This window comes from Mus caroli, unplaced genomic scaffold, assembly GCF_978045245.1.
Source record: "Mus caroli unplaced genomic scaffold, Mus_caroli_1 scaffold_9, whole genome shotgun sequence".
Lineage (NCBI taxonomy): Eukaryota > Metazoa > Chordata > Mammalia > Rodentia > Muridae > Mus > Mus caroli.
In genome coordinates, this window is record NW_028227264.1 from 59,955,034 (window position 1) to 59,980,492 (window position 25,459).

The 25,459-nt window shown below is 47.0% G+C and overlaps 2 protein-coding genes across 5 annotated transcripts in view; one reads left to right on the top strand and one right to left on the bottom strand.

Annotated features, from left to right (window-relative positions):
• The window catches only part of Macroh2a2 (macroH2A.2 histone), a 45,936-nt gene extending 20,963 nt beyond the window's left edge, over positions 1-24,973 (bottom strand). For 2 of the 4 annotated variants that reach the window (XM_085842834.1, XM_021173452.3), the window contains exon 1: positions 24,676-24,973. The gene's annotated coding sequence lies outside the window, so the exon portion shown is untranslated. Of the gene's footprint in view, positions 1-15,497; positions 15,689-23,501; positions 23,522-24,675 lie in introns of those variants that run through there. The other 2 variants (XM_029482542.2, XM_085842833.1) reach the window with 2 other exon arrangements.
• On the top strand, positions 20,872-25,199 carry LOC147002660 (uncharacterized). Its single transcript, XM_085842571.1, has 3 exons — positions 20,872-20,880; positions 24,044-24,526; positions 24,995-25,199. Exons 1-3 carry the CDS (start codon positions 20,872-20,874, stop codon positions 25,163-25,165), a joined length of 663 nt encoding a protein of 220 aa, XP_085698697.1. The 3' UTR covers positions 25,166-25,199.
• The last annotated feature ends 260 nt before the right edge of the window (positions 25,200-25,459 follow it).

Below are 25,459 nucleotides of genomic sequence, written 5' to 3' on the forward strand. Positions count from 1 at the left end.
AGTCACGCCCCTGCTAGAGCACAAGACAAATCACAGTCAGCTGCTGCGGTCAGTCCAAAGTAGCCACATATCCCACATCTGGGATTATAACAAGAACATATTTTAAAAATATTTTTGTGTTTTTCTTTTTTTTGGAAAAAAACCAAAACTCTAAAATTGTCACTGTATTGGAAGTTAATATGCAGTTGAGGATGACCTTGATTGAACATGTGATTCTCCTGCCTCCACCTCCTGAGTACTGGGATTGAAGTCATGTACAACCATAACAAGTTTACATGGTGTTGGGGATCAAACCCAGACCTTCCTGCACACTAGGCAAGCACCCCGTCAACAGGGCTACATTCCCAACCCCAGAATACCATTCTTTAAAACAGAAGCCTTCCCCAAAGGCTTCATAATTGATGAATTATGTTGTTGCCTAGCAACTAGACAGCAAACAGAACCCAGAGTTTTGTTCCTTGGGATGGGGAATCCAGGATGACTTGGGGGGTACTTCTGAAGTCAGCACAGAGAGGTGGATTCCATGTAACGCACCGAGGGACAAGGCTCTAGCTTACTGTCCCTTATGAAGCCATCTTCTGAGTGAAGACAGCTGTGGCATCCTGGACACAGTTTTGCTCTTGTTATTTTGAGACAGGGTCTTTCTATGTAGCCATGGGCAGTCTGTGTCAGGTTTGCTCAGACACAGTCTTTCTAAGGCTAAAAATAATTGTTAAAGGGCTGGGTTGGTCTCAAGCTGTCAGGTAAGTGAATATTGTGACCAAAAAAAAATCATATACTATTTATAACTTATATAGTAAAGATCATAATATATAACAAAGTATAACAATATATAATTATGGAGCGGTATAATTCAGAGTAAGTAAATTGCATAGGACAAACAAGAGCAGAGTAAAGCCAGAGGCATTTCTAGGAAGTGAGTCAAAGCTCTCTGCTCCAGGGTGATGGCATTCCCTTGTTGATACAAAGGAGAAAGTAAAAATAAACTGACATTCCTTCTGCCCACAGAGGCAGCAGCTCACATTTCCACAAGGCTGTCTTAGCCGCAGCCCACGTGACAACGAGAAAGCCAAAGGCTCAAAGGATGATGGGAGATAGTACTAAATGGATGCCCAGCTGCTGGGAGATACACAGCTAGGGTTACTGAACCTCGCACAGGACATTTTCTTATTTATTTTTGCATGTGCGTATGTACATATGTGTGTTTCTGTGTATATGTACGTGTACTGGACAGTTTTATGTCAACTTGTCATGGGCTAGAATCATCTGAGAACCCCAGTTGAGAAAACACTTCCATAAGGTCAGGCTGTAGAGCATTTTCTTAATTCAGGATTGATGGGAGAGGGCCCAATCCCTTATGAGTAAGGCCACCCCTGGGCTGGTGGTCCTGGGTTCTATTAAAAAACAGGCGGAGCCTCTCCATGGCCTCTGCATCAGCTCCTGCCTCCAGGATCCTGCCCTGAGTGCCTATCCTGGCTTCCTTCAATGATGGACGACAATGTGGAAGTGCAAGATGAATAAACCCTTTCCTCCCCAACTTGCTTTTGGTCATGGTGTTTCATCACAGCAATAGAAGCCCTAAGACAATATATGTGTGTGTATGTATGCATGTGTGTATCTATTCATGAGTGTGTATGTATGTATGCATGTATGTGTGTGTGTGTGTGTGTGTGTAGGGGATGGGGAACTTGCATGAATGGCACTCCACAGAGTGCAGCTGAACTCAGGTCATCAGGCTTAGCAGCACTTGCCTTTATACACTGTGTCATCTTGTAGGTTTAATTTCCTGTTGCATCCCAAAGTCTGTTAGGGTTGAGATATTTTACACATCAACTATGGAATTAAGAGTAATCAGTCCTGAGACATTTCCTTCCTTCCTTCCTTCCTTCCTTCCTTCCTTCCTTCCTTCCTTCCTTCCTTCCTTCCTTCCTTCCTTCCTTCTCTCTCTCTCTCTCTCCATTGTTTTCTTTTTATTCTTATTTTATGTGTATGAGTCTTAATTTATTGATTTGTTTGCTTGGCTGTTTATTTTATGTATAAGGGTGTTCAGCCTTATTCACAAGCATGCCTGCTGCAGGCAGGGACCAGACGAGAGTGCCGGATCCCGTGATTGCAGTTACAGACAGCTGTGAGCTGTCACAGGGATGCTGTTGAACAATCCTGGGTCCTCTGGAGGAGCAGCCAGTGTTCTTCACCACTGAGCCATCTCTCTAGGACCTTCCCATAATTCTGAAGCGCATCTCTATTGCGCCTCTGGCACCCGCTGCAGGGCCCAGGGAACACCACATAGGAGGATGGAGAGAACACAACAGAATCTGGTCCTGCACATAAGACGTGACCACAGCCATCATGGACACACAGCAGTTGTCACTACCTGAACAAGTCTGCACGTGGTGCCAGAGATGTGAGAAGGAGGGCACTGGCGGGGGAGCAGAAGGGGTTGGCAGAAATGGGGGGGGGGTGAGAGAGGCTATAGTGGTGAATGTGACTGCAGACAGTTCTATACAAGTATAAAATTGTCAAAAAAAAAAAAAAAAAGAAAAAGTCTATAGAATGAGGCCTTTGTTTTGTTTTGTAAAACATCTTACTGTGAAGTCTAGGCTAGCCTAGGACTCACTCTGTAGCTCAGAGTGGCCTTGAACTTGAGGCTCTGCTTTCCAAATGATAGGATTACAAGTGTAAATAAGAACTGGTTCTCTTATTGGGAGGAGAAAGGGGTATTTATGCCCTGGGGAGGTGGCCAGGGTCTCTGGGGCCAGGTTTGTGTGGCTGTGCACCACTGGTCAGGGCAGGAGTGATGGAAGATGCTTTGCGTACATATTCAGGGAATGTAGGGTCTAAGGAGGGGATGGGAAAGGGACCGTGGGGGTGGGGGAACCTTATAAGGTCAAACAAGGACTGAAGCCTGGTAACTGTCAGGGTAATAGATTCTTACTGGGGCTGATGGTAGGGGAGCCACTTTATGGCACCAGGTTGGAAGTGGGGAGGGACCCACCTCTTTCCATCCTCATTTTGAGGTATGGGGGTTGAAGCTCCCTCTACCCTTCCTCTGTAACCCTGGGCCTATGGTCCCACAAAGGGTTCCTTCCGGGCTTTTTGTTTTGCTTTTTTAAAAAAACGAATTCCTTATTTTATGTGTGTGACTGCTTTGTCTGCATATATGTATGCACACCACGTGCATGCTTGAGTCCGTGGAGGCCAGAAGAGGCCATCAGATCTCCTAAGAATGGAGTCTCAGACAGTTTGAAGCCGGCATGTGGGTGCTGCAAGTTGAACCCAAGTCCTCTGCAAAAGCAACAAGTGTCCCTAACCACTGAGCCATCCATCTAGCCCTTCAGGTTTTGAGGCCAGCAAAGTAACTGCAAGTGTTTCCCTAGGAAAAAGACACAGCAGCATTAGGAATGGGTCTTCAAAGACGGCCCCTGCCTCTACACTGGAAAGGGAGCGTTTGGGACGAGAGAACTGACCAAACACCAATGGCAGGTGACTCACACCAGGAAAAGAGGACTTCGGGATTGGTGGATCATTTCAAGTTATTTCTGGGAGCTAGAGAAATGGTCGGGTGGTTAAGGGCATGGACTACACTCTTCCAGAGGAGCTGAGTCCAATATCGGGGGACTCACAACTGCCTGTAACTGCAGCCCTAGAGAATCCAGTGCCTTTGGCTTCCACAGGCAAGTGCATAAACTCACACTCAAGACGCTTACATCTAACCAAAAATAAAACTTTTAACAAAGATTATTGCATCGAGGCTATAACTCTGTGACAGAATATTTGCTTAGTGTCCAAAAGGGCATGGAACATTTAGTCCCCTGTCCCCTTGAGACAGGGTCTCACTGTGTAGCTTGGAACTCACTATGTAGTCAGCCTGGCCTTGAACTCACAGAGATCTGCTTACCCGTCTCCAGAGTGCTAGAATTAAAGGTATTCCTGGCCTAAAGGCCCCGAAATGGATCTCCAGCACCACAAAATGTACTTGGCATGATTAACAGATTATAGTGAGAGGAAAGGGGGTGTGTCCATAGACTGCTGGAGTCACGAGCCTAGAAAAATGAGTGAAAAGCTAAGTGTGATGGTGTAAGCCTGTGATCTCAGCACTCAGGAGGCAGGAGGATTGTGGGAAGTTTCCTGGGCTACATAATAAGACCATGTTTCCAAAAAAAAAAAAAAACCAAAAAAAAAAAAAAACAGAAGAAAAGGAGGAGGAGGCAAAGGAGGAGGCAGAGGAAGAAGAGGGAGAGGAAGAGGAAGAGGGAATAAAAAATAGCAATGCTTCAAAGAATGAGACCAGGAAGACAAATCAGGCACACAGTGAGACAGATCTTTAAGATCTGGAGGGGCACACGCAGGCAGAAGGAACAGAAAATGTCACCGTGTTTGGTGTGGGAGTGTGTGGTAGGGTGGGGGACAGTGGGTTCTACTGCAGGGAGTGGCATGATTGCTCTGAGGACAGCATACAGAGAGCCCAGGGAAGATCTGTTTAGGAAGCAGGCCAGGTAGACAGAGGCCAGGTGGAGTGGGTAAGGTAAGATCTAGTGGACGACATGATGGACCACAAATAACTTCCCTGTGGGACATCTGGCCATTGAGCCGTTTTAAGACAGGAGTGAACTCCCGGCCAAGGGGAGAACCCTGATGAGGAGGGTGATGTGTGGTAGACTCTGGCCATGAAGGATTCTTCAGAACAAGGAGCCAAGGCTTCTGGAACTGACTGCTCCCTGATAGCATCGCCGCCTCGCTCCCATGTCAGGCCTGAAAATCTGCACATGACAAACTGCAGTTACTCAAGAAGTGGCTCCTGCAGTTCTTGCAGAAGCTGAGGGCTGCAGGCTGAGGTGCTTGGCATTGGATTGGCTGGAAGATAGCCTCCCAGCCCCAATAGTTCCCTCCCCACAGCCTCCTCACTTTCTTCTTTCTTTCTTTCTTTCTTTCTTTCTTTCTTTCTTTCTTTCTTTCTTTCTTTCTTTCTTTCTTTCTTTCTTTCTTTCTTCCTTCCTTCCTTCCTTCCTTCCTTCCTTCCTTCCTTCCTTCCTTCCTTTCCTTTCCTTCCTTCCTTCCTTCCTTCCTTCCTTCCTTCCTTCCTTCCTTCCTTCCTTTTTTTGGTTTTTCGAGACAGGGTTTTTCTGTGTAGTCCTGGCTGTCCTGGAACTCACTCTAGACCAGGCTGGCCTTGAGCCTCCCGAGTGTTGGGATTAAAGGCGTGTGCCACCACTGCCCGGCCTCACTTTCTTTTTAAATTGGGGGTTCGAGCAATGTATCAGTGGTTAAGAGCACTAGCTGCTCTCTTCCATGGGACTTAGGTTTCATTTCTCCATTTCTATCAGTTAAGGTGGCTAACTCCAATTTCAGGGGGTCCAACGTCCTCCTCTGGCCTCCATGGACTACATGCGCACGCGCACGCGCACACACACACACACACACACACACACACACACGTGTGCGTGCGTGCTCCCACCCTATAGGGTGACGTGGAACTTCCTACAGAGTCCAAGCTGACCTCAAATCACGATCCTCCTGCTTTGGCCTCCTCATGGCTTGGATGATAGACATACGGCATGGTGCTCAACTCTTGCACACCATCCCTGAGGTGAATGAAGTGGGTTTGGGGTATTTTATGACATAGTTCACCTACACTATTTTTAAACGCTTCTATGTCGTTAATGCGTTCCTGTTTCACATGTCACTTTCCCACTAAGTATCTAGGTATTCCTCAGAGGAATGCAAGCAGTAACTGCCTTAGACTGTTGTCTCTGACGGTGGCACACAGGAACAAAATGACGCTGAGTGTTGAAAATGTCCACGGTTTCTGTATCCGTGCTGTCTGAAGCTGCTGACCTCATACATGTCTTGCAAGTGCTCTCTGTCCCGGAGGAAGCAGGAGCTGCAGATCGGAAGTGTGAACATCTGACAAGCTGGGGGGGGGGGGGTCAGGAGCCAAGAAACGCAGGGAACACCAGGTGTCACTAGCACTGTCCTATGAGCTGGGGACGCAGGACAATATCAAATGTCCCTGTCATCTCACAGTGGTTGTCTAAGTCAGCAGGCAGTGCTCAAATGCATGCGGCTCCTGGCAGAGAGGAAGAAAGGAGCCCGGAGTGGGAGCAGGAGGCTTTGTGCACCCCTAAGTCATTGGCTTCAACAAACCTCTTTTGTACAGCAGGAAAGGTGGCTCATGGCTAATGGCCTTTCTCTCATACATTCTAATTTTTTATAAAATACACTTTCGAATTGTTTTGTTTAAGAAGTTCATCTATTTAACCTCTAGATGAAGTCAATTCTAAATCGTTCAGAGAGGCTGGTGGTGGAGGTGTATACCCATAATCCCAGCTCTTCCCAGGTGAAAGGAGGAGGATTAGGGATTTAAGCCCAGTTTCACTCGTGTATATATGCACATATGTATGTATACATATGTATGTGTGTGTGTATGGATATATGTGTATATATATATGTGCATATATGTATATATGTGTGTATGCATATATATGTATGAATGTATCTATGTGTGTATGTATATATATATATATATATACACATATATGTATGTGTTACACACACACATACACACACACACACACACACACACACGGAGTTCAAAGCTGGTTTCAGCTACATGAGACCAAACAAACCAACCCTCCAAACAAACACACAAACAAAACTCTATCCCCTCAATCAGTTCAGGGTCGGTTCAGGTTAACAAAGATGCACAGTGAACCCACCAAGCCAATTACATGCTTTTTCAGTCACTGTTACATGAACCCCCCTGCCCCGCCCCCAAGGCTTAGTAAGTCCGGTTGCCAAGGAAACCACCTGAAAGGCCCACCATAGAGTAAAACTCGTCCTGTCGATGTGTTGTGTGCCAAATGGACAGGAGCACCCCACACACAAACACACCTACTCCATACAGACACACACACACACCCTTTCCTAACACAAACCAGAATAGTTAGGCTTCTAAGATATAAGTTTGTAAGATACTTTGGGACTCCCTAGGATGAATCAAGACAAGTCAGGTCCTGCCCTAAAACTAGAAATTAGGACCAGTAATAGCAGAAAAAACAAGTGACTTTAAGGGGACTTTAGGGATGCTTAAAATACTCATGAAGACAAATGAGCCAGGTAGGGAAAGTGGAGACTTGATGCCACAGGGAAGCTGGTTGTAGACTGCGGAACAGAACAGCTCCTAAATACAAGACTCCCTTCTGCAGCTTCAGGCTTCCTGTTAGTCCCAGCTTGGCACAGTGGAGGAAGCAGGGCCAGGTGAGGTCTGTCTGTACGATGCCCACCTATAGGCTTCACCTAGGACCAGAGGGTTCTTAGTGCTAGGAAACAGAGCTTCTCAGACAGGCTGCTGCCTCTAGGCAGCCAGGTGCCTCCGGGAAGTTGGAATTTGCGGGTTAAGACACCTTGCCCATTGCTAGAACGCACAGGGGAAGTGAGGAGGGCTTGCTCAGAGTTGGCAGGTTCCCAAATCCACCAGGAAAGGAAACCTCTCACCTCCCGACCTCTGGAAGGCCCCTGAACCTTGGGACCAACCCTCCCTACGTCTATTCTTCCTCTGCTGTAATCAGAAGAAATCGCCCTAACTCCTGCCTCTGCTAGGATTCCTCACTCCACTCTTGTCTTGGAAGGACAGAGGAAGTTCAATGTTTGAGTGAGCTTGCATCCACAGCCTATGAAGTTAAGTCTGGGGACGGACTACCATCTACAGCAACGGTTCTCAACCCGTGAGCCGCAGCCAGGATGACCATTAGAAACCAGAGATATTCTATTACAATTCGTAACAGTAGCAAAATTAACAGGTAGAAAGTAGCAATGAAAAGAATTGTATGGCTGGGGCTCAGCACACAATGAGAAACTGTATTAAAGGGTGATGGCCATTGGGAAGGTTTGAAGAGCATTGAGCTAGAGAGAAAGAGCCATCAGTCGGAAGATCCACTGCCCTCTGACTAACAGCTAATGTTTACACTTGTTTACTGTCTGCTCTCAAACAATTTGGCTCCCGCCGGGCACGGCTTATGGAGGACAATCTATTCTGTTTGTTTACATATTTGAAGAAAACACTGGGCTGGCTATCGCCCAATGTGAAGTGACACTGAGCCCCCTGGGGCTCCCAGTCTCCAGGCTGAACATGGGGTCACTCAATGAACTTCAACAAAGTCCTGATGTGAAACACATCTGGTTGGTCCATAGCTGAAAGACCAGGGGCATTGACTCTTATCACAATGGCCCTTTGACCAGGAGAGTTGTAAGCACACCCATGGGCAACCAGGAAATGCCTCACCAGACTCTTAAAGAACATCACTTGGGGTAGGCTGGGAAGGGACCTGAAAGTCTATTGTTCTGGGCTCTAGTTTTCAGTCCCTAAGAGCACTTATTAGAGTCTGTAGACAATTCAGGACAAATAATAAGTTGTAGCCCTCTCTCAAACACAAGCAGTAGACTCTTGCGGGCCTAGCCCAGTAACTACCGTATTTCACAGACTTTATGGTGAACCTTTGTTTTGAATGTTTTTTGCTATGTCTAGACTTGGCATGAACAATCTGTGTCATCACAGTCTTAATGAGACACAGTACTTATGGATTATTTGTCATTGAGGAGGAAGCTGTATAGATGTTGTGAAATTTATACCTCCCTGCCCTTAAATGTTTTCCATGGTATTATAATTAAGATAGTAACTACCCCAAGCAACCCCTGCCCCGGGACGCACTGGAAGCCCCTAGCAGCACTCTGGGAAAGCTAGGGAGTTTCTGGTCTTTACTGGGTCTAATCACACTCAGCTCATCATGGCTGGGGTCTTCAGATGATCTTTTTCTCTTCCTTCCTTTGTGTGTGTGTGTGTGTAAGGGTTGATTTGTGTACAAGTGTGTGTGCATGTACGTGTGAGAACAGAGGTCAACACTGGTCATCAACCTTGAATGCTCTTCACCATACCTTTTGAGACAGGGGCTCTCACTTAGCCAGGAGCTCACAGACAAGGCCAGACTGCCTGGTGGATGAGCTTCACAGACCGTCTGTCTGCACCTCCCCAGTGCTGGGATTACGGCCATATGTTATTGTGCCTGGCTTTTTATCAGGGTACGGGGGTCAGAACACAGGTTCTCATGCTTGAGAGTCAAAGATGTTACTGACTGAGCCATCTCTCCCTTCTGCCCCACGTGCCTTCCTTTGGATGATAACCTGGTTGTAGCAAGGTGAGGTTCTTGACTGTAGCTGTACGGCTCTCAATCTGTGAGTTGCTACCCCATGAGGGTTGAATATCAGATACTCCGGAGATCAGATATCAACATGAAGGTTCAGAACAGTAGCGATGTTACAGTTACAAAGTAATATTTTGGTTGGGAGTCACCACAGTGTGAGGGACTGTATTACAGGGTTGTAGCCTTAGGAAGGTTGAAAAGCATTACCACAAATCAAACTGCCAGGAAAAGGTTAATACAGGAAGAGAAGGAGGCTGGCAGCATCCAATCCCAGTCCATATCTTGAGAGCACGGGCAGCACCCGACCGCGCATGCGTCGTATCCAGCACCCGACTGCGCATGCGTCTTATCCATCACTCACTGTGGTTAAAGCGTACATGCTTATTAAATTCTTGGGACCCGACCATGGACCACATGGAGCAAACAGGCATTTCTTCTGAGATAGTGGCCTCACTGGGGCCCCCAGGAGCTATGGAAGGCTTGGGTTTCTGTGTCAGGCTCAGCCTCTACCAGCATAAACGTGTATAGACAGGCCTTGGCTTATAATGGCTTATTGACTTGACAGATGTGTGACAGCTAGATGCATTCGGTAGAAGTTGTACCTTCAATTTGGAATTTGAATCTTACATGCAAGCAATAATACCGTTTGATGTTCTCTTGTCTTGCTGGGCTGTAGTGAGCTACAGTTCCTAGGTTGCCGTGCGGTCACAGAGGTGAAGAAACCAGTTCTGAGTAGTGTACTGTGCTGCTGAGCTGGGAGTCTGTGGGTCGGAGCAGTGACTACAGTGGTTTTCTATGTGGGCTATCTTCAACTCACTATAGGGCGATTGGAACGTAACTCTACTGTAAGATGACAGGCACCTGTAGTTATGTCTTGTTCAAGGTGCTAAGGATGGAAGCCAGGGTCCCACATGTAGTAAGCAAGTGCCCTACCACTGAGCACCAACCCAGGCCCATGGCTCTGTTGCATGTGGGCTTCTGTATTAAAGATGTCTTATTTAGTACACACAACTATGTCATTAGTACTGACCTCATTGTCTGCAGCACTATACCTTGTGCCTCAATAAGGTATTGGGTAATCAGTGTGGTAAATCCTCAAAGAGCTCACCAAGGAGACACCTCTCCGTGACAGAGACCATTACAGAAAACAACAGCGAATCAAAGTACATACAGACTGTGGATCCCAGTTCCAATGAATACACCTATAATATAAGTCAACTAAGGCTCGGGCGGGGATCATTGCAGAAGAGTGGGCGGAGAGACTGCAAGAGCCAGAGGGACAGGGTGTTTGCTGTGAGGTCAGGTGTCCTATGAAGATCAGGAGTCACACCCATGACGTCTCATCAGCATGATTATATAACACAGCCAGGACAAGGACATGACCAAGAGACATTTGAAGTGGAAGGAGGGAAGATGGAGAGGCCTCAATCCTATACAAAGGACCACAGGCAACTAAGGGATGCTGAGGGCAGAAGAAGTCATCCAGTACCAAATAGAAAGCCCTGGATGTCCTAAAAGGATACATATAATAGACATTATAGAGACTAAGTAGGTTGTATTTCTCTATTTAGGACTACATATGCATGCGCCCATGAGCGCGCGCGCGCGCACACACACACACACACACACACACACACACACACATCAACAATAGAAATGAAGCCATGATCACGGGCAAGTGGGAGGGTGTAGAAGGAAAGGGAAGGGAAATGGCGTAATTATATCATAGTCACATAAAATAAAAAAATTAGGGCCGGAGACATGCATGGCTCAGCGGTTAAGAGCACCAGCTGCTCTTCCAGAGGTTCTGAGTTCAATTCCCAGCAACCACACAGTGGCTCACAACCATCTGTAATGAGGTCTGGTGCGCTCTTCTGGTGTGCAGGCACACATTATGGTATACATAATAAATAAATAAATCTTTAAAAAATAGTAAGAATGATCTCACTTTCCATTCTTAAATGAAAATGATGCTTTTGAGCTGGGTACAGCAGCTGCTATACCAGAGGGTGGAAGGTGGACATCGCTGACTCCAAAGTGAGTTGCAGGCCAACCTGGGCTACTTGATAGCTTGCCTCTACAAAACTGGGGACCTGCAAGATGGCTCAGTGGCTGGAGGTGCTTGCCACCAAGCTTGACAACCTGAGTTCAATCTCTCATTTTCGGCACACAGATAAATAAGTGCACAAAGAAATGTGATAAGCAGTTGCTAAAAACAAGAAAAAGGAAGAAATCTCGCCAGGCGGTGGTGGCTGCATACCTTTAATCCCAGCACTCGGGAGGCAGAGGCAGGCAGATGTTTACAAATTTGAGGCCAGCCTGGTCTATAGAGTTCCATCCAAGGTTACAGAGAGAAACCCTGTCTCAAAAAAACAAACAAAAAAGTAAAGAAAAAAAGACTACTTTTCAAAGCAGTTACACTTCTTCCAAAAGGTATTTATTTTGTATCTATGTTACTTCTTTAAACAAAAAACAAATTTTTTTAATGAGTATGAGTGTTTTGTCTACTTGTGCACTATGTTCATACAGTCCCTACAGAGGCCAGAAGAGAACGTCAGATCCCCTGGGACTGGAATTACAGTTCTGTGAGCTGCCATGTGGGTGCTAGGAATTGGACCTAGGAGCTCTGGAAGAGCACCCTTAACCACTGAGCCATCTCTCCAACCCTCTTAATTTGTTCTTTTTGAGACAGGGTTTTGGGGTGTGTGTGTGTGTACACAGAACCCAGGCACTCAGTAATGCTAGACAAATGCTCCACCAATGAGCCACACCCTTAGCATCCTCATCTGGCGGCTTTCAAAAAAGACTAGAGTCAGGTGAGAGAAAGGATGGGGCTGTTGCCACTGAGTCGCAGGTCATGTCTGTTCATGTGTCTTGCAAAAGGACCTAAAATCCTAATGCTGTCTGAAGTACTCTTTTGAGATCCTTTGCTTTAGAACTGTACAAATCAAAATTCCCCTGTGCTATCTGAAAGCAGGAAATAAAACAACCTTTAAAGACCGTTTTCTGAGACATGTTCAAACATGAAAATGAAGCACTGTCCCCGCTGGGTCAGTGGACTGTGTTAGATTGCACTGGCACCTGTGGCATGTCCCTCCTCTGTACCACTGCGCTCCAGATGATTGTAGTTTGTCAATATTTATGAAAAAACAAAACAAAACAAAACGAGGCAGACGCCACTGAGAAGTAGCTTTCTCCGTCAGTCCACAGCTGTCCTGCGGGAGAGTCAAATGAGATAAAATGGAGCTAAATAGGACATAAAGGAACTTGATATAAAATATGAACTATATGCAGTGCTGTGTTTTAAAGAGTATGAAATAGGAAAGAGAGCCTCTTGACAGCTCCTCACCTAATAGAATGCTAACATATTTTGGCGTCTTACCCTGAGTGCTGAATTGAGATAATAATAGTTGGTTAGCATTATTCTGTAGCCGTGAAACCCATTTTCAGTGATACTAGCTAAATCACTAGCTCTATTACACTTCCATTTAGGGACTCCAAGGGCAAGCGATTATGGCACAAGTAATGCTTTCCTCGACATTTCATCTTTGAGCGACTGAGAACAGTCAGTAATTTCACCATCCCATACGTTAAAACAGGGTAACCATTTGTCACGTAAAGAGCAGCACCGAAAGCAGTTTTATCAAATGATGTGGGGGTCAAATTAACCAAATTAACCAACCACGAACATGAAAACCCAGCATTAGCCCAATTGATTTAAATTATATGATTGGGAAACACATCACTCCCTTTTTAAAAATGCATTTCCATTCATGCTGTGGAGTGGGAAGTTTGTGTGCTCTTTGAAATTCAGAGGCAAAGAATGTGGGCCACCTGGGTTATTCCAGAGGATGTCAGAAGAGATGAGGCCCACATGAGAGGATTTAAGATTTCTTCAGGAGTCTCAGACACTGTAACTTGTGGTAGGTGTGTGTATGTACATATATGTTTGTGTATATGTGTATATGTATATATATGTATACACATATATATGTATACACATGTGTATATATCTGTATACATATACATACATATACACACATATATGTATATGTACACACACATATATGTAACTTGTATGTGCATGCATGCATGCGTGTGTGCGGGCACGTGTATTCATGTGCGTGTACTGGAGTGCACACACACAAATGCAAGTTTATGGGTATGTGTGCACAAAAATACATGCAGAAGGCAGAGGTCACTTGCGAGTCTCTTATCAGGAGCTGTGTGTCTTGTTTTTTGAGACATACATGGTCTCCTGGTCGGGAGCTCAGCTATGTGAGGAGGCTAGCTGGCCAGCTCACCCGCACCAGGGATCCACTCAGCTCCAGGTGCACACCAGCAAGCCAAGTGAATTTTTGTTTTGTTTTAAAGATGTATTTATTTTGGGCTGAAGAGATGGCTCAGAGGTTAAGAACACTGACTTCTCTTCCAGAGGTCCTGAGTTCAATTCCCAGCAACCACATGGTGGCTCATAACCATCTGTAATGGGATCTGATGCCCTCTTCTGGTGTGTCTGAAGACGGCTACAGTGTACTCACATACATAAAATAAATAAATAACTCTTTAGAAAAAGATGTACTTATTTTTATCTTATATGTATGGGTATTTGGTCTGCATGTATGTCTATGCAATATGTGCATGCAGTGCCCATGGAAGCCAGAAGGAATCAGACCCTATGGAACTGGAGTTGCAGACAGTTGTGAGTCACCACGTGGGCGCTGGGAATCAAACCCACGTCCTCTGGAAGAGCTCTTATGCACTGAGCCATTTCTCCACTCCCAAACATAGGTTTTTACGTGGGTTCTGGGGATTAATCTCAGGTCTGTGTGCTTACAGGATAAGTACTTTACTGACCAAGCCATCTCTATAGCTGCACGCGGTGACTTTTAACACATTTTCTTGTCTTTCCTTGAACCCAAGCTACAGTTTTTTTAAACAAGAGAAAAGCAGATGTTGTTGCTGTGTTGATCTCTTCCCAGCTATCCATATGCTGTTTTAATATAAACACATTTGGCCCTTAATGATACTAGTTGGGTGAAAGATGTCTAATAATTTTATTGGTTTAAAAAGCTGAGTTAAAAATGTACCCCAGAAGAAAGCCAATCAGAAAGTGCACCAGTTTGCTTTTTGGGTGTATTTACTTAGCATGTGTGCTTGGGGCTGTGATGGTTTGTATATGCTTGGCCCAGGGAGTGGCAGTATTTGGAGGTATGGCCTTGTTGGAATAGGTGTGTCACTGTGGTATGGGCTTTAAGACCCTCATCCTAGCTGCCTGGAAGCCAGGATTCTGTTAGCAGCCTTCAGATGAAGATGTAAAAATCTCAGCTCCTCCCACACCATCCTGCCTGGATGCTGCCATGTTCCTGCCTTGATGATGATGGACTGAACCTCTAAACCTGTAAGCCAGCCCCAATTACATGTTGTCATTATATGAGTTGCCTTGGTCATGGTGTCTGTTCACAGTAGTAAAACCTTAACTAAGACAGGGGCATATGTCATGGTGTGTGTGGAAATCAAGAGGCAAACACTATAGAATCCTTTGTCTCTTACTTTCCTGAAGCTCTGGTCATCAGGCTTGCAGAGGGTAAGTGCCTTTACCCACTGAGACATCTCACTAGCCCTGAGTCTACTTACTTATTGATGGAAACCAAAAACCAAAACCAAAACCAACCAAACAAACATAAAAACAATCAACCAAACAAACAAAACCCACAGTGTGTTTAGCCTAGCTCCTTCCTGCCTTTCTGTTCTTTAAGGATGGACAAATGGGAATAGTGGGCTAACTGTCCTGTTTTCTCAAACTCTGGCTGATTTCAACTAGCAATGGAGTTTCTCCTGAGCAGCATTCTCTGGGCTTTTCCAGGAAGGGGACTGGTGTTATCTGAGCCAAGATAAGCTGCTCAAGGAATTGGGGTGAGGGTTCCAGGCAGCTGGTGATACCTGACCCACCAAGGGTTTCCCCAGACTGGGGACGGTTTGCTCTCAATCCGATAGTCTGAGTTGAACACAGGTAGCAGGCTCTGGAGCACCCATTCCCCACTCCACTTCTACCATCCCTCTCCCCACACTCTCCTTCCTTTTCCTCAGGAATGGCTGATGGCAGGAAGTGGTGGCATATAGTGTTTGCAGATTAGTATGTGTGCCCCCTTCCTCTGTTCCCTCCACCTCTCCCCACTCCCTACACAAAAAAGGCAGGCAGGAGCTAGGTCAAACACATTGAGGGTTTTTGGGTTTTTGTTTTCCATCAATAAATATTGGCTCCCTTAGAACAGCGAAGCTTCTACTGTTCTTACTTACCATTCCCTCTGTGGCCTCAGGGGGACCCAATGGTGGTGGAGCACTGGATGGTTTCTCAATGACCACCTGTGTGTGGCCCTCAGGCCAATCAGCAGAGTCTTTAAAACTCCTCTTTGGCTTGAACAAAAGCTTACGGGAGCTTTCATTATAGAACAAAATGGGAGAGGGCAGGAAAGGGGAGCCAGGTGCCTGGAAACCTGCTCCAGGCTCTGTGGCGTTCCTCCAGGCTCTGTGGCGTTCCTCCTGATCCAATTCTGTTTACTGACTTTTGAGGCTTTCTCCAGAAAAGATGTTCAACAGAGACACTGGACTAAGGATCCTGTTACAAATGCTGACACCAGGAAAAGCCAGGCACCTGCCAAGAGCCTTCTTCTGAAATCACTGTTCAGTTGCTTTTGATAATCGAAGAAAAAGAAAACTGACTTCAGAGCTGGAGAGATGGCTCTTGGGTTAAGGGCCCTGACGGATCTTCCAGAGGTCCTGAGTTCATTCCCAGCCATGGTGGCTCACAACCATCTGCAGTGGGATCTGATGCCCTCTTCTGGTGTGTCTGAAGACAGCTACAATGTATTCATATACATAAAATAAATAGATACATCTTAAAGAAAAAGAAAAGAAGACCGACTTCTTTGAGCAACGGAACATTGTTGTCTCCACCAGGATAGTGATACACCTTGTCAATTTAAGAACAGCAAAGATAAACATTCTGCTCAAGGTGATGGCTCAATTTGCAAACGTGAGGACTGGAGTTTATATTCCCAGTACCCACGTAAAAAGTCAGATGCAGTGATATGAGTCCCTAATTCCTGCATGGGGAGGTCTCAGGATACAGGAGAATCCTTGGGGCTCACTGACCACCCAGCACAGTCAAATTAGAAAGATCCAAGTTCAAGGAGAGAACTTTTCTTAAAAAAAGAAATCAGGTTCTCAGTTCAATGAGAGAACTTTTCTTAAAATATCAGACAGCTACACATGACTGCAGGGAGGGAGGCAGACACAATCAGGTCTCTCTGACTTCAAGAACATCTCTGAGTTTAAGAACAGCCTGGTTTACGAAGGGAGTCCCAGGCCAGGCAGGACTAGATCCTGTCTCAAGCAAACCAGAACAAGCCCGATGTGGTAGCACACGCCTTTAATCCCAGCACTTAGGTGGCAGAGGCAGGTGGACCTGAGTTTGAGGTCAGCCTGGGCTACAGAGTGAGTGAGTCCAGGACAGCCAGGGCTACACAGAGAAACCTTGTCTCGAAAAAAAAACCAACAAACACACACAAAAAACCCAACCCAACCCAACCCCCAAAAATCCCCAAAAGAGCCATGGAGCTGGGTCTGGGCCCGGTCTGGGTCTGGGTCTGGGTCCGGGTCTGGGTCTGGGGCCAGGTGTAGGGCCAGGTCCGGGTCTGGTGAAGGCACTTGATGTCAACCCTGATGACTTGAGTTCTATTCCTGGAGCCTACATGGTGGAAGGAGAGCTGTCCTCTGATCTCTGACCTATACACACCCACCCCAAATAAATGTTTAAGAAAAAGGTAGTCAACCTTTAGCCTCCACATATATACACACTCGTACACCTACAAACATGTAATCATATATCACATGGACATACATGCAGAGTCCTGGGCCTGGGATTACTTGAACTGATTATCCCTTGATTGAAATTCTGCAAAACTAATCAATTTGCAACCTCCCTGTGCTGATGGGAAACGCACTGGATTATCCTCTGACCTGAATGTTTATGCCATCTATCCCGGAAGCTACCAGCCTGGACCTCTCCGTAGGCCACCACCACTGTTTACTCTTATGCTTTATTGAGCATCAAGGGTTGTGGAAACTATAAATGATGTTGTTCCGTGCGTACATCGCCCACAGGATTGCCCAGCAAGCACGGGCCCGGGGTGCAGGAGAATTGGATTTAACCTTTATTATGTTTCAGCCCAATCATAGAAACAACCAAACTGAGGCATATGAACTACATCCCTAAAATGACATTTCATATCCAGAAACAATCGTCAGATCTTGAGGCAGACTGTTGTCATTTTAGGTTAAAAAATATATATACATATGGGGAGAAGCCAGCAGGGAGGCAGGCAGACAGAAAGGAGCTCCTGTCCCGCATGGTTTTAAACTGACACAAGTAGCCAAGATCTTCACAAGGTGAGAATAATTGGGGTAAAGCTTTTATCTTTATTAACTGGCTCTGAAATTATCATCTTGGCATCTTATAAATTGTGATTTTATTGTTGTATACATCTGATTGGATCATTAAATATATATATATATATATATATATATATATATGGCTAAGGCTGGCAAGATGGCTCAGTGGGTAAGGATACCTGGTGCCAACCTGATAACTCAAGTATGGGACTCACATGGGAAAGGAGGCGACTGACTCCGGCAAGCTGTCCTCTGAACTCTGCAAGTACGTGCTCTACAAACTCAGCGGCACGTCTGTGCAGTAGCCTGGGCATACGGGCCTGTGCATACCCACATACATAGATACACACAATAAATAAATGCTGAAATTAAAAACAGAACAAAACAGAAGCAATATAGTTACTCTTTTAACATCAGGAAATTAGTTGAGGTGGCATCGCTGGGCTGGTGGCTCCTGTGTAGTCTGGTCCCTATTTATGTCAAAGCATGGGAAGTTTGGCCTTGATTACTCACTTCATTCAAGGCCCAAATTGGCAATGCCAGTCAAATAAATCGGGCAAAGTATGATGGATGCCAGGATGGATAGACGAACATCAAGGGCTTCAGAGACAGCGCCAGATTTATCTCATTTAATACTCTGTGACGAGACGGTTTAAAGCATAGCACTACGTAGCTCCATCAGAGTCTCTTTATCTTTTGTTCGTCACAGCATGGGAGGGGTTTCCTGGCAGTGATGCTATTAAGTTTTATAAATAAAAAATATTTTCATACTTCACAAAATCTGCAAGAATCAAACACAGACTCTGTAAAGTGTTGGGAGCCCTTTTTTTTTTTTTTTTTTTTTTTAAATAGAGCTAGAGAGCGATGGCAGGCTTCCTGGGCTGGAGTCCCTTGGCACCTCCTCAGCCTTTGCTTTCTTTTTTGAAGGACAGGGATAGTAACATCAGCTATCTGTGGCGCCATGGTCAGAACTAAATCTGTTCATTCATATCAAGTTATCAGAATAGAACCTGGCTGGCAGTGCGCATGAAATCAACACAAACTTTTAAATTATTGCATTTCAATTATTTATCCATCCATCCATCCATCTACTCACCACTCCATCTATCTGTCCATCTGTCCACCCACCTACTTGTCTATCTATCCATCTGTCTGTCTGTTCATCCAATCCATCATCCATCCATCCATCATCCATCCATCCATCCATCCATCCATCCATCCATCCATCCATCCATTTGTCTGTCCTTCTGTCTGTCCATCCATCCACTCATCTACCTACCTGTCTGTGTATCTATCCATCTACTTGTCTGTATGTCCATCCCACCTATCTATCTATCTATCTATCTATCTATCTATCTATCTATCTATCTATTATCTATCTATCTATCTATCTATCTATCTATCTATCTATCTATCTATCATTGTGTGTAGTCACGCATGTACCACAGGACTCCTTTGGAGTACAGAGGATTGCCTGAAGGACTGGGTCTCCTCTATGACCACGAAATCAGTCAGGTCACCAAATCTGGTAGCATGCTCTTTATCACTGAGCCAACTCACTGGCCCTCAACATGAACTCTTTGGTTTGTTTCCTCAAAGGAAGCTATTACAAAAAATTTTAAGTTATGTTTCTTCATGAGTGTGTGTGTGTGTGTGTGTGTGTGTTAGTGCATGCTACAGATGATAACTTTCAGGAGTTAGGAAAAGACCTGACACAGCTACACTGTCTGTGTGAAATCTCATCTGGAACAACCCCCCCCCCCCCCCCCCCAGTTCCTGGATCCTTCTTTTTCTACTCTGTAGGAAGAGTCACCTTTTTTGTTTTGTTTTGTTTTGTTTTGTTTTTTGAGACAGGGTTTCTCTGTGTAGCCCTGGCTGTCCTGGAACTCACTTTGTAGACCAGGCTGGCCTTGAACTCAGAAATCCACCTGACTCTGCCTCCCGAGTGTTGGGATTAAAGGAGTGCACCACCACCACCAGGCAGAAGCATCACCTCTTACAACTCCTTGTACAGTGCTAGGGACACAGTTGACATTTAATAGATATTCCTTAAATGAGTGGATAATTTAAAAGAAATGACTTAATGACTTAAATATTTTGCTTCAAAGCATTTTTTCTTTTTCTTAAGAACTCTCCCCCCCACTCCCCCCCACCCCCACCCCCCCACCTCCCCACCCCCCCACCCCCCGCCCAGTGTGGTGGCGCACGCCTTTAATCCCAGCACTCGGGAGGCAGAGGCAGGTGGATTTCTGAGTTCAAGGCCAGCCTGGTCTACAAAGTGAGTTCCAGGACAGAGAAACCCTGTCTCGAAAAAAAACCAAACAACCCCCCCAAACCAAAAAACACCCCCCCTTAAATTTTATGTATATGAGTACACTGACACTGTCTTTAGACACCAGAAGAGAGATCGATTATCAAATGCCATTACAGATGGTTGTGAGTCACCATGTGGCTATTGGAGATTGAACTCAGGACCTCTGGAAGGGCAGTCAGTGCTCTTAACCGCTGAGTCATCTCTCCAGCCCTTCAAAAGCATTTTTAAAGCCAGCAAGATGGCTAGGTAGGAAAGGGTGACTGCGGCAAAGCCTGCGGAGCTGAGTTCTAGCCTCAGCATCCGTAAGGAGGAGGAGGAAACTGAGGACAACTGGCTCTTGAAAGTCGTCTTCAGACACCCCAAAACAGTAATGATTTTTTAAAAAGCTTTTGCAAAAGCATTATTAAGGTTTGCTCTTTATTTTGTGAAATGAAATATCTTTTCAAATAGCCATCATCCCCTTCAATTTAAATCCTAAGAGAAATTCCCTGTCTTCCAGCTGTGGCTGGAAACACCACCTTTCCCGGCTGCCACTGGACTCCCAGGCTCGGGATGTGGCCCAGCTGGAGGAGTGCTGCCCTAGCATCCTGAAGCTCTGGCTTTGAGTCTCAATGACTGTATAATGCATGTAACCTGGGGACTTGAGAGGTAGCGGGAGGAGGATCAGGGTCTCAAGAATGACCAGGAAGATCACTCTTGGCCAGAGTTCAAGGCCAGCCTGGGATAAAACAAAAGAAACACCTACTACCCTTTTCTCCTTTCTTATTTCCACCTTCCTCCTAAACTTCTCACGGACCCGTTCAATGAAACCATTGGAGCGTCCTTTTAGTTCATCCTTCAATGGGAAGGGGGTAGTCCAGGCCTGAACTCAGCCTTGCTGGGATGTCACATAAAATCTTATTGGAGATGGAGGAGGTAAGGGAGCACCTCTTTCCTCGTCTTCTCAGCCACTTCCATCCAGGCCTCCCACCTTCTCTAGCACGCCTAGACCCGCTCCTCCCTTCCAGTCTGAAATCCTCTCCTTCCTTTAAAACTTTCGACACAATGTGGAAAAACTTTTGACACAATGTGGATTTTCATCCCTGTTATCCTGTATCATTTCCAAGCAACTCGATGCTTGTACCTGGTCAAGCAATCCAGATTGACCAATGCATACAACGTCAAAGGTCACAGCAGCCATGGTAGCTGGGATCCAAAGCTCTTCACACTGTGACTATCTCCTCACACTTTCCACCCATTCACATGGTATTTTCATTTGTAGAGATCTACAGTTCGTCTTTTTTTGTGCGTCTGCAATTTGCCCCTCTCTTTCTTTATTGATAGCATGCCTTGGTGATCTTTCTCTGTATACACAAGCCAATCTTATTCTTCTTAATGGCTGTCTCATATTCCAGAACACAGGTATGTGAAGGATGATGGAGCATTCCTTACTAGTGGCTGTTACTGGGTTTTCCTTGTTGAAACTACCAAAGCTCTGCCATGAATGTTTGCACGCAGGGAGCTCACTGTCTGCTTCCGTAGGATTTATACCGAGAAACGGAGTGCTAGGGAGATAGACGGCTTAGAGAGAAAGGTGCTTGCTGTCAAGCCTCACGATCTGAATTTGATCTCCAGGACCAACACAGGAAAGGACCAGTTCCAGCAAGCTGCCCTCTGACCCCCACCCTCACACTACACACACAGTAAGTAAATACAACAGTATCAGAAAAAAAATTCTAACTGCCACTTTTTAGCATGTGCCTATTATATACTTAGTGGTGCCAAACTCAGGGCTAGGGAGATGTCTCCTTGGGCCAAAGCTCTTGCCACCCAAGCATGAGGGCCTGAATTCAAATCCTTGAACTCACGTCAAAGCCCGGTGCATAGATAGAGTATGTACAATTCCAGTAGCCCTTCAGAGAAATTTCAGCCACAGTCAGAACTGTCAGAAGCTCAAGGGCAGAACTGCCGGAAAGACAAAACCCGCCTGGCTTATGTGAAGGATAAAATAAGCATAGAGACCCTGTCTCAAACAAGGCCTGGACTGATCCCTGGGGTTGTCCTCTGATCTCTATATGGGCACTATGGCACATGTAGACTTAACACAGATACACACACACACACACACACACACACACACACACACACACACACGTAAAAACCAGTGCCTAACTGCCACGCACACAGTCTTTGTCCACAGGCACATACCCCTAGGCAATAGAAGGTACCCAATTTCCCAGGAGCACAAGTAAGTGATAAAATTTTTTTTTTCCTGTGTTGGCTACATTTTTATTTTAGCATCTCCCAGGCTGGAAGTGGGATGCTCACAGAGAGTGGAGCCCCAATTTCCTCAAATCCATGTTGCTCTCTCTGCCTGGATCTGTTAGAGAGCCCCTGCTTGCCGGGCGGTGGAGGCGCACACCTTTAATCCCAGCACTCAGGAGGCAAAGGCAGGTGGATTTCTGAGTTCGAGGCCAGCCTGGTCTACAAAGTGAGTTCCAGGAGAGCCAGAGCTACACAGAGAAATCCTGTCTCGAAAAAACCAAACCAAAAAAAAAAAAGACTTCCTGCTCAGTGAATGCTGGCTGGCTGACCCCTAGCAGATCATATGTCTTTTCTGCTCATCTCTACAATACACACTTTTCAAAGGCACTTATCAAGCCGGCAACTAACTTTAAGGCTATTTCTTACAAAAAACAAAAAACAAAAAACAAAAAACAAACAAACAAAAAAAAAACCAGTCTTATGAGAATTCAATTTTTGCACGGGCCTCTCTGTGGGTATTGATCTCTTCCATTTAAAACTGTCTGCCACAGAATTCACCTCCAGCTTCCCTAGCAGGAGGTAGAGAAAACAGGGTTTGGTTGTCTCAGGTGGTAGCCAGCAGGGGGTCCGGGGCTAGCTGTGGCACAGCAGGCCATAGGCACCCTACAAGCCCTGTCGTCAAGGCGGAGGAATATGGATAGGGTCAGAATCTTTCTGGATCCAGAGGTAAGTTCTTTTCATGGAGTTCTGAAATAGCAGAAACTGTGAATCACATCTAAAGGCTAAGAAGAGCGGATCCAGAGAGGGTAGGACAAACTGGAGGACAGGAAGACAGTATTTTAAGAGGGAATTTGGATGCAAGGAAAGAGATCTTGCTGCTATGAGTTATTTTATTAAGATACAATTTCCTACAGCGGGGTTCCAATATTTGAGTTCCTGCTTTTCAATGTTTCTGAAAACTCCAAGGCGCCGTCTGCGGGTCCTGGAGTTCTGAGCATTTACTTGTGAGAGTTCTCTCTATGGTGAAAGGAGCCGCTTTCAGTCTGGCAGAAGGAGCGGGCTGGGGACCATGCACAGTTTAATTTGTTTTGAGACGTTAAAAGCAAAGACATTTTACTCTGAATAAGGTTTTCTCCCCCCCCCCCCAACTCCCCACTGAACAGTTTTAAAATTCAACATAAACAGACGCTGAACCAGGACTGCTGTTCTCCGTAGGATTGATCGCGCCTGGGGCCTCCTGGGGTGTATGGCTTCTCGCTGTGATCCCCCCCCCCCCCCCCCAGCCAGCTCACCTGGAGAACTGCTTCAGTTGCTCCAGTCTGGGCAACCCGAGCCCAGTTCCCGATGCGTGCGTCCATCCACTCTTTGGTTTTTTTCACTGGCCCCTTTCCCACTTTCCTCATCCCAAGAGAACCACGGTCCAAACGCTGCAGTAATGGCCAGGCCTAAATCAGGCCCACCCGTGGCTCATTTGAAGCCCAGGCACCATCAGTAATGCTGAACTCGTGAAGAAGGAGGCTCAATTGGCTTTGGGTTGCGGGGGTGGGGTTCGATGCCCCTTTGGCCATTGTTGAGAGGAACAAAGAGGGCAGGAGCTGAGGGCGCCCCCATGAGGAAAGGCGTGGAAAGCCACTCTGGGGAGCCATCCTAGACTAGCGGGGCTGGAAAGCGGTGCACCTGGATGGCGCTCTGGCAACCCGGGAGGCAGGGCTGATTTCTACCCGCGGCAGCGGCTGCCGCCTTTCCCTGACTTGACTTTGATCCCCCTCTTCTTGATATTGTTACTATTATTTTTGTTATTTTCCCGCGCAAATTAAGCAGCTGGGACCGGTAGGGCGAGCCGCTCAGGGGCCGCCATTTGCCGGTGGAAGCACCGATCGCCCCGGAAAGGGAACCCGAGGGGAGTGCTCGGCCTCAAGTCCTCCTCCGCCCGCGGCTCCCGCAGCATCCCGGCTCCGCGCCCGCGCCGCCCCGGCGTCTCTGCGTCCTCCTCCATTGTCAGCCCCGCGCCCAGCTCGGCACCCCGGAGGCCCTGGTCGCGCGCCCTCGGCCCTTGCGAGCCAGCGTCCCCCTCCCGGTCCCCTCGGCGCCCGGGCGCCTCCCTCCTCCCTCCCCCGCTCCCCGAGCTCCGCATCCAGGGCTCCGGGCACCGCCAGCCTGGCCGCGGGACCCCGCATTTCGGCATCCTCCCTGCTTGGCCCAGGGTGCCCCGGCCCCTCGCCAGCGGCGGGCATCGCGCGGCGTCTTCGGCAAACCCCTCTTTTATCTCCCGAGGAAGCAAGTTGGGCAGATCGATTTATTAATTTCTGTGGCAGAGGTGGGTCGGTGACCGGGGTGCGCCCTCAGGGCTGCAGCGGGGAGGCGCCGTGGCTCCCTTCGGCCCCTGCACTGCCCGGGCAAGAGGGTTTTGTTTCCAGACCCCCGGCGCCCCCCGAAACAATGATGCCATGGGCATGGCGGGCTCACCTGGTGCTGCACCGCGGGCTCCGGGCGCCCGGTGGCCTAGTGCGCGCCAATCCCGGCCGCAGGTTCGGCCCGCGTGCCGCCGGTGCTGGGCAGGACCCTGCCTTTCTTGGGGTTGTATCTGTGCGTGTCAATGGCGGCAAGCGGCAGTTCTCCGGGCCGCGGATAGTAGCGGGGGGAGGAGGAGGAGGGAGAAGGGATTGCTCCTTCTCCACATAACCACCTCTAGGAGGAGTCGCTCAGCCTCATCCCCCGCCAGCCCAGGCTCCGCGACGGGTCCGGGGGCTTTCGTGGGGCTTGATGAGCTATTGTCCTTCTGCAGTGGAACCACAGGGCCAGTTCGCGGAGCTGTCGGCTGCGAGGACACCGCTTCCCTAGAGCCCGGCACGGAGGCCTTGTGGTCACCAGCCACAGGCTCCAGATAGCTCGACCCACCTTTGCTGGGCGAAAGAGGTGTGGGCGTTCATCTGCCCATTACGGGATGAGAAGGTGAACGGGAAAAAAAAAAAAAAAAAAAAGCAAGCCACGTTGGATGCAGCCCTGATCTGAAATTATTACCAAACACGTTACTGTGTCGCGCACGGCGCCGAAGGAGCCGAGAATTTATTCTGGTGATTCGCTAGTAGTGATGGAGATCCAGATGTGCTTCCTGGTAGATGAAAACCATGCCCCGGCATCATTTAAAAATTGGATTGCGTTAATTTGCCATCTCCCGACGGTTACTGAGGTTAAGCACAAAGAGAGTGTCTAAAGAAGCAATTTTTAAAATTAGTTTCTGGAAAATTCA

Excerpts from the sequence above, each read along its gene's own strand:
- LOC147002660 (XM_085842571.1), top strand. Across the intron at positions 24,527-24,994 it reads TATTAATTTCTGTGGCAGAG|TGGAACCACAGGGCCAGTTC; the intron begins GTGGGTCGGTGA and ends GTCCTTCTGCAG.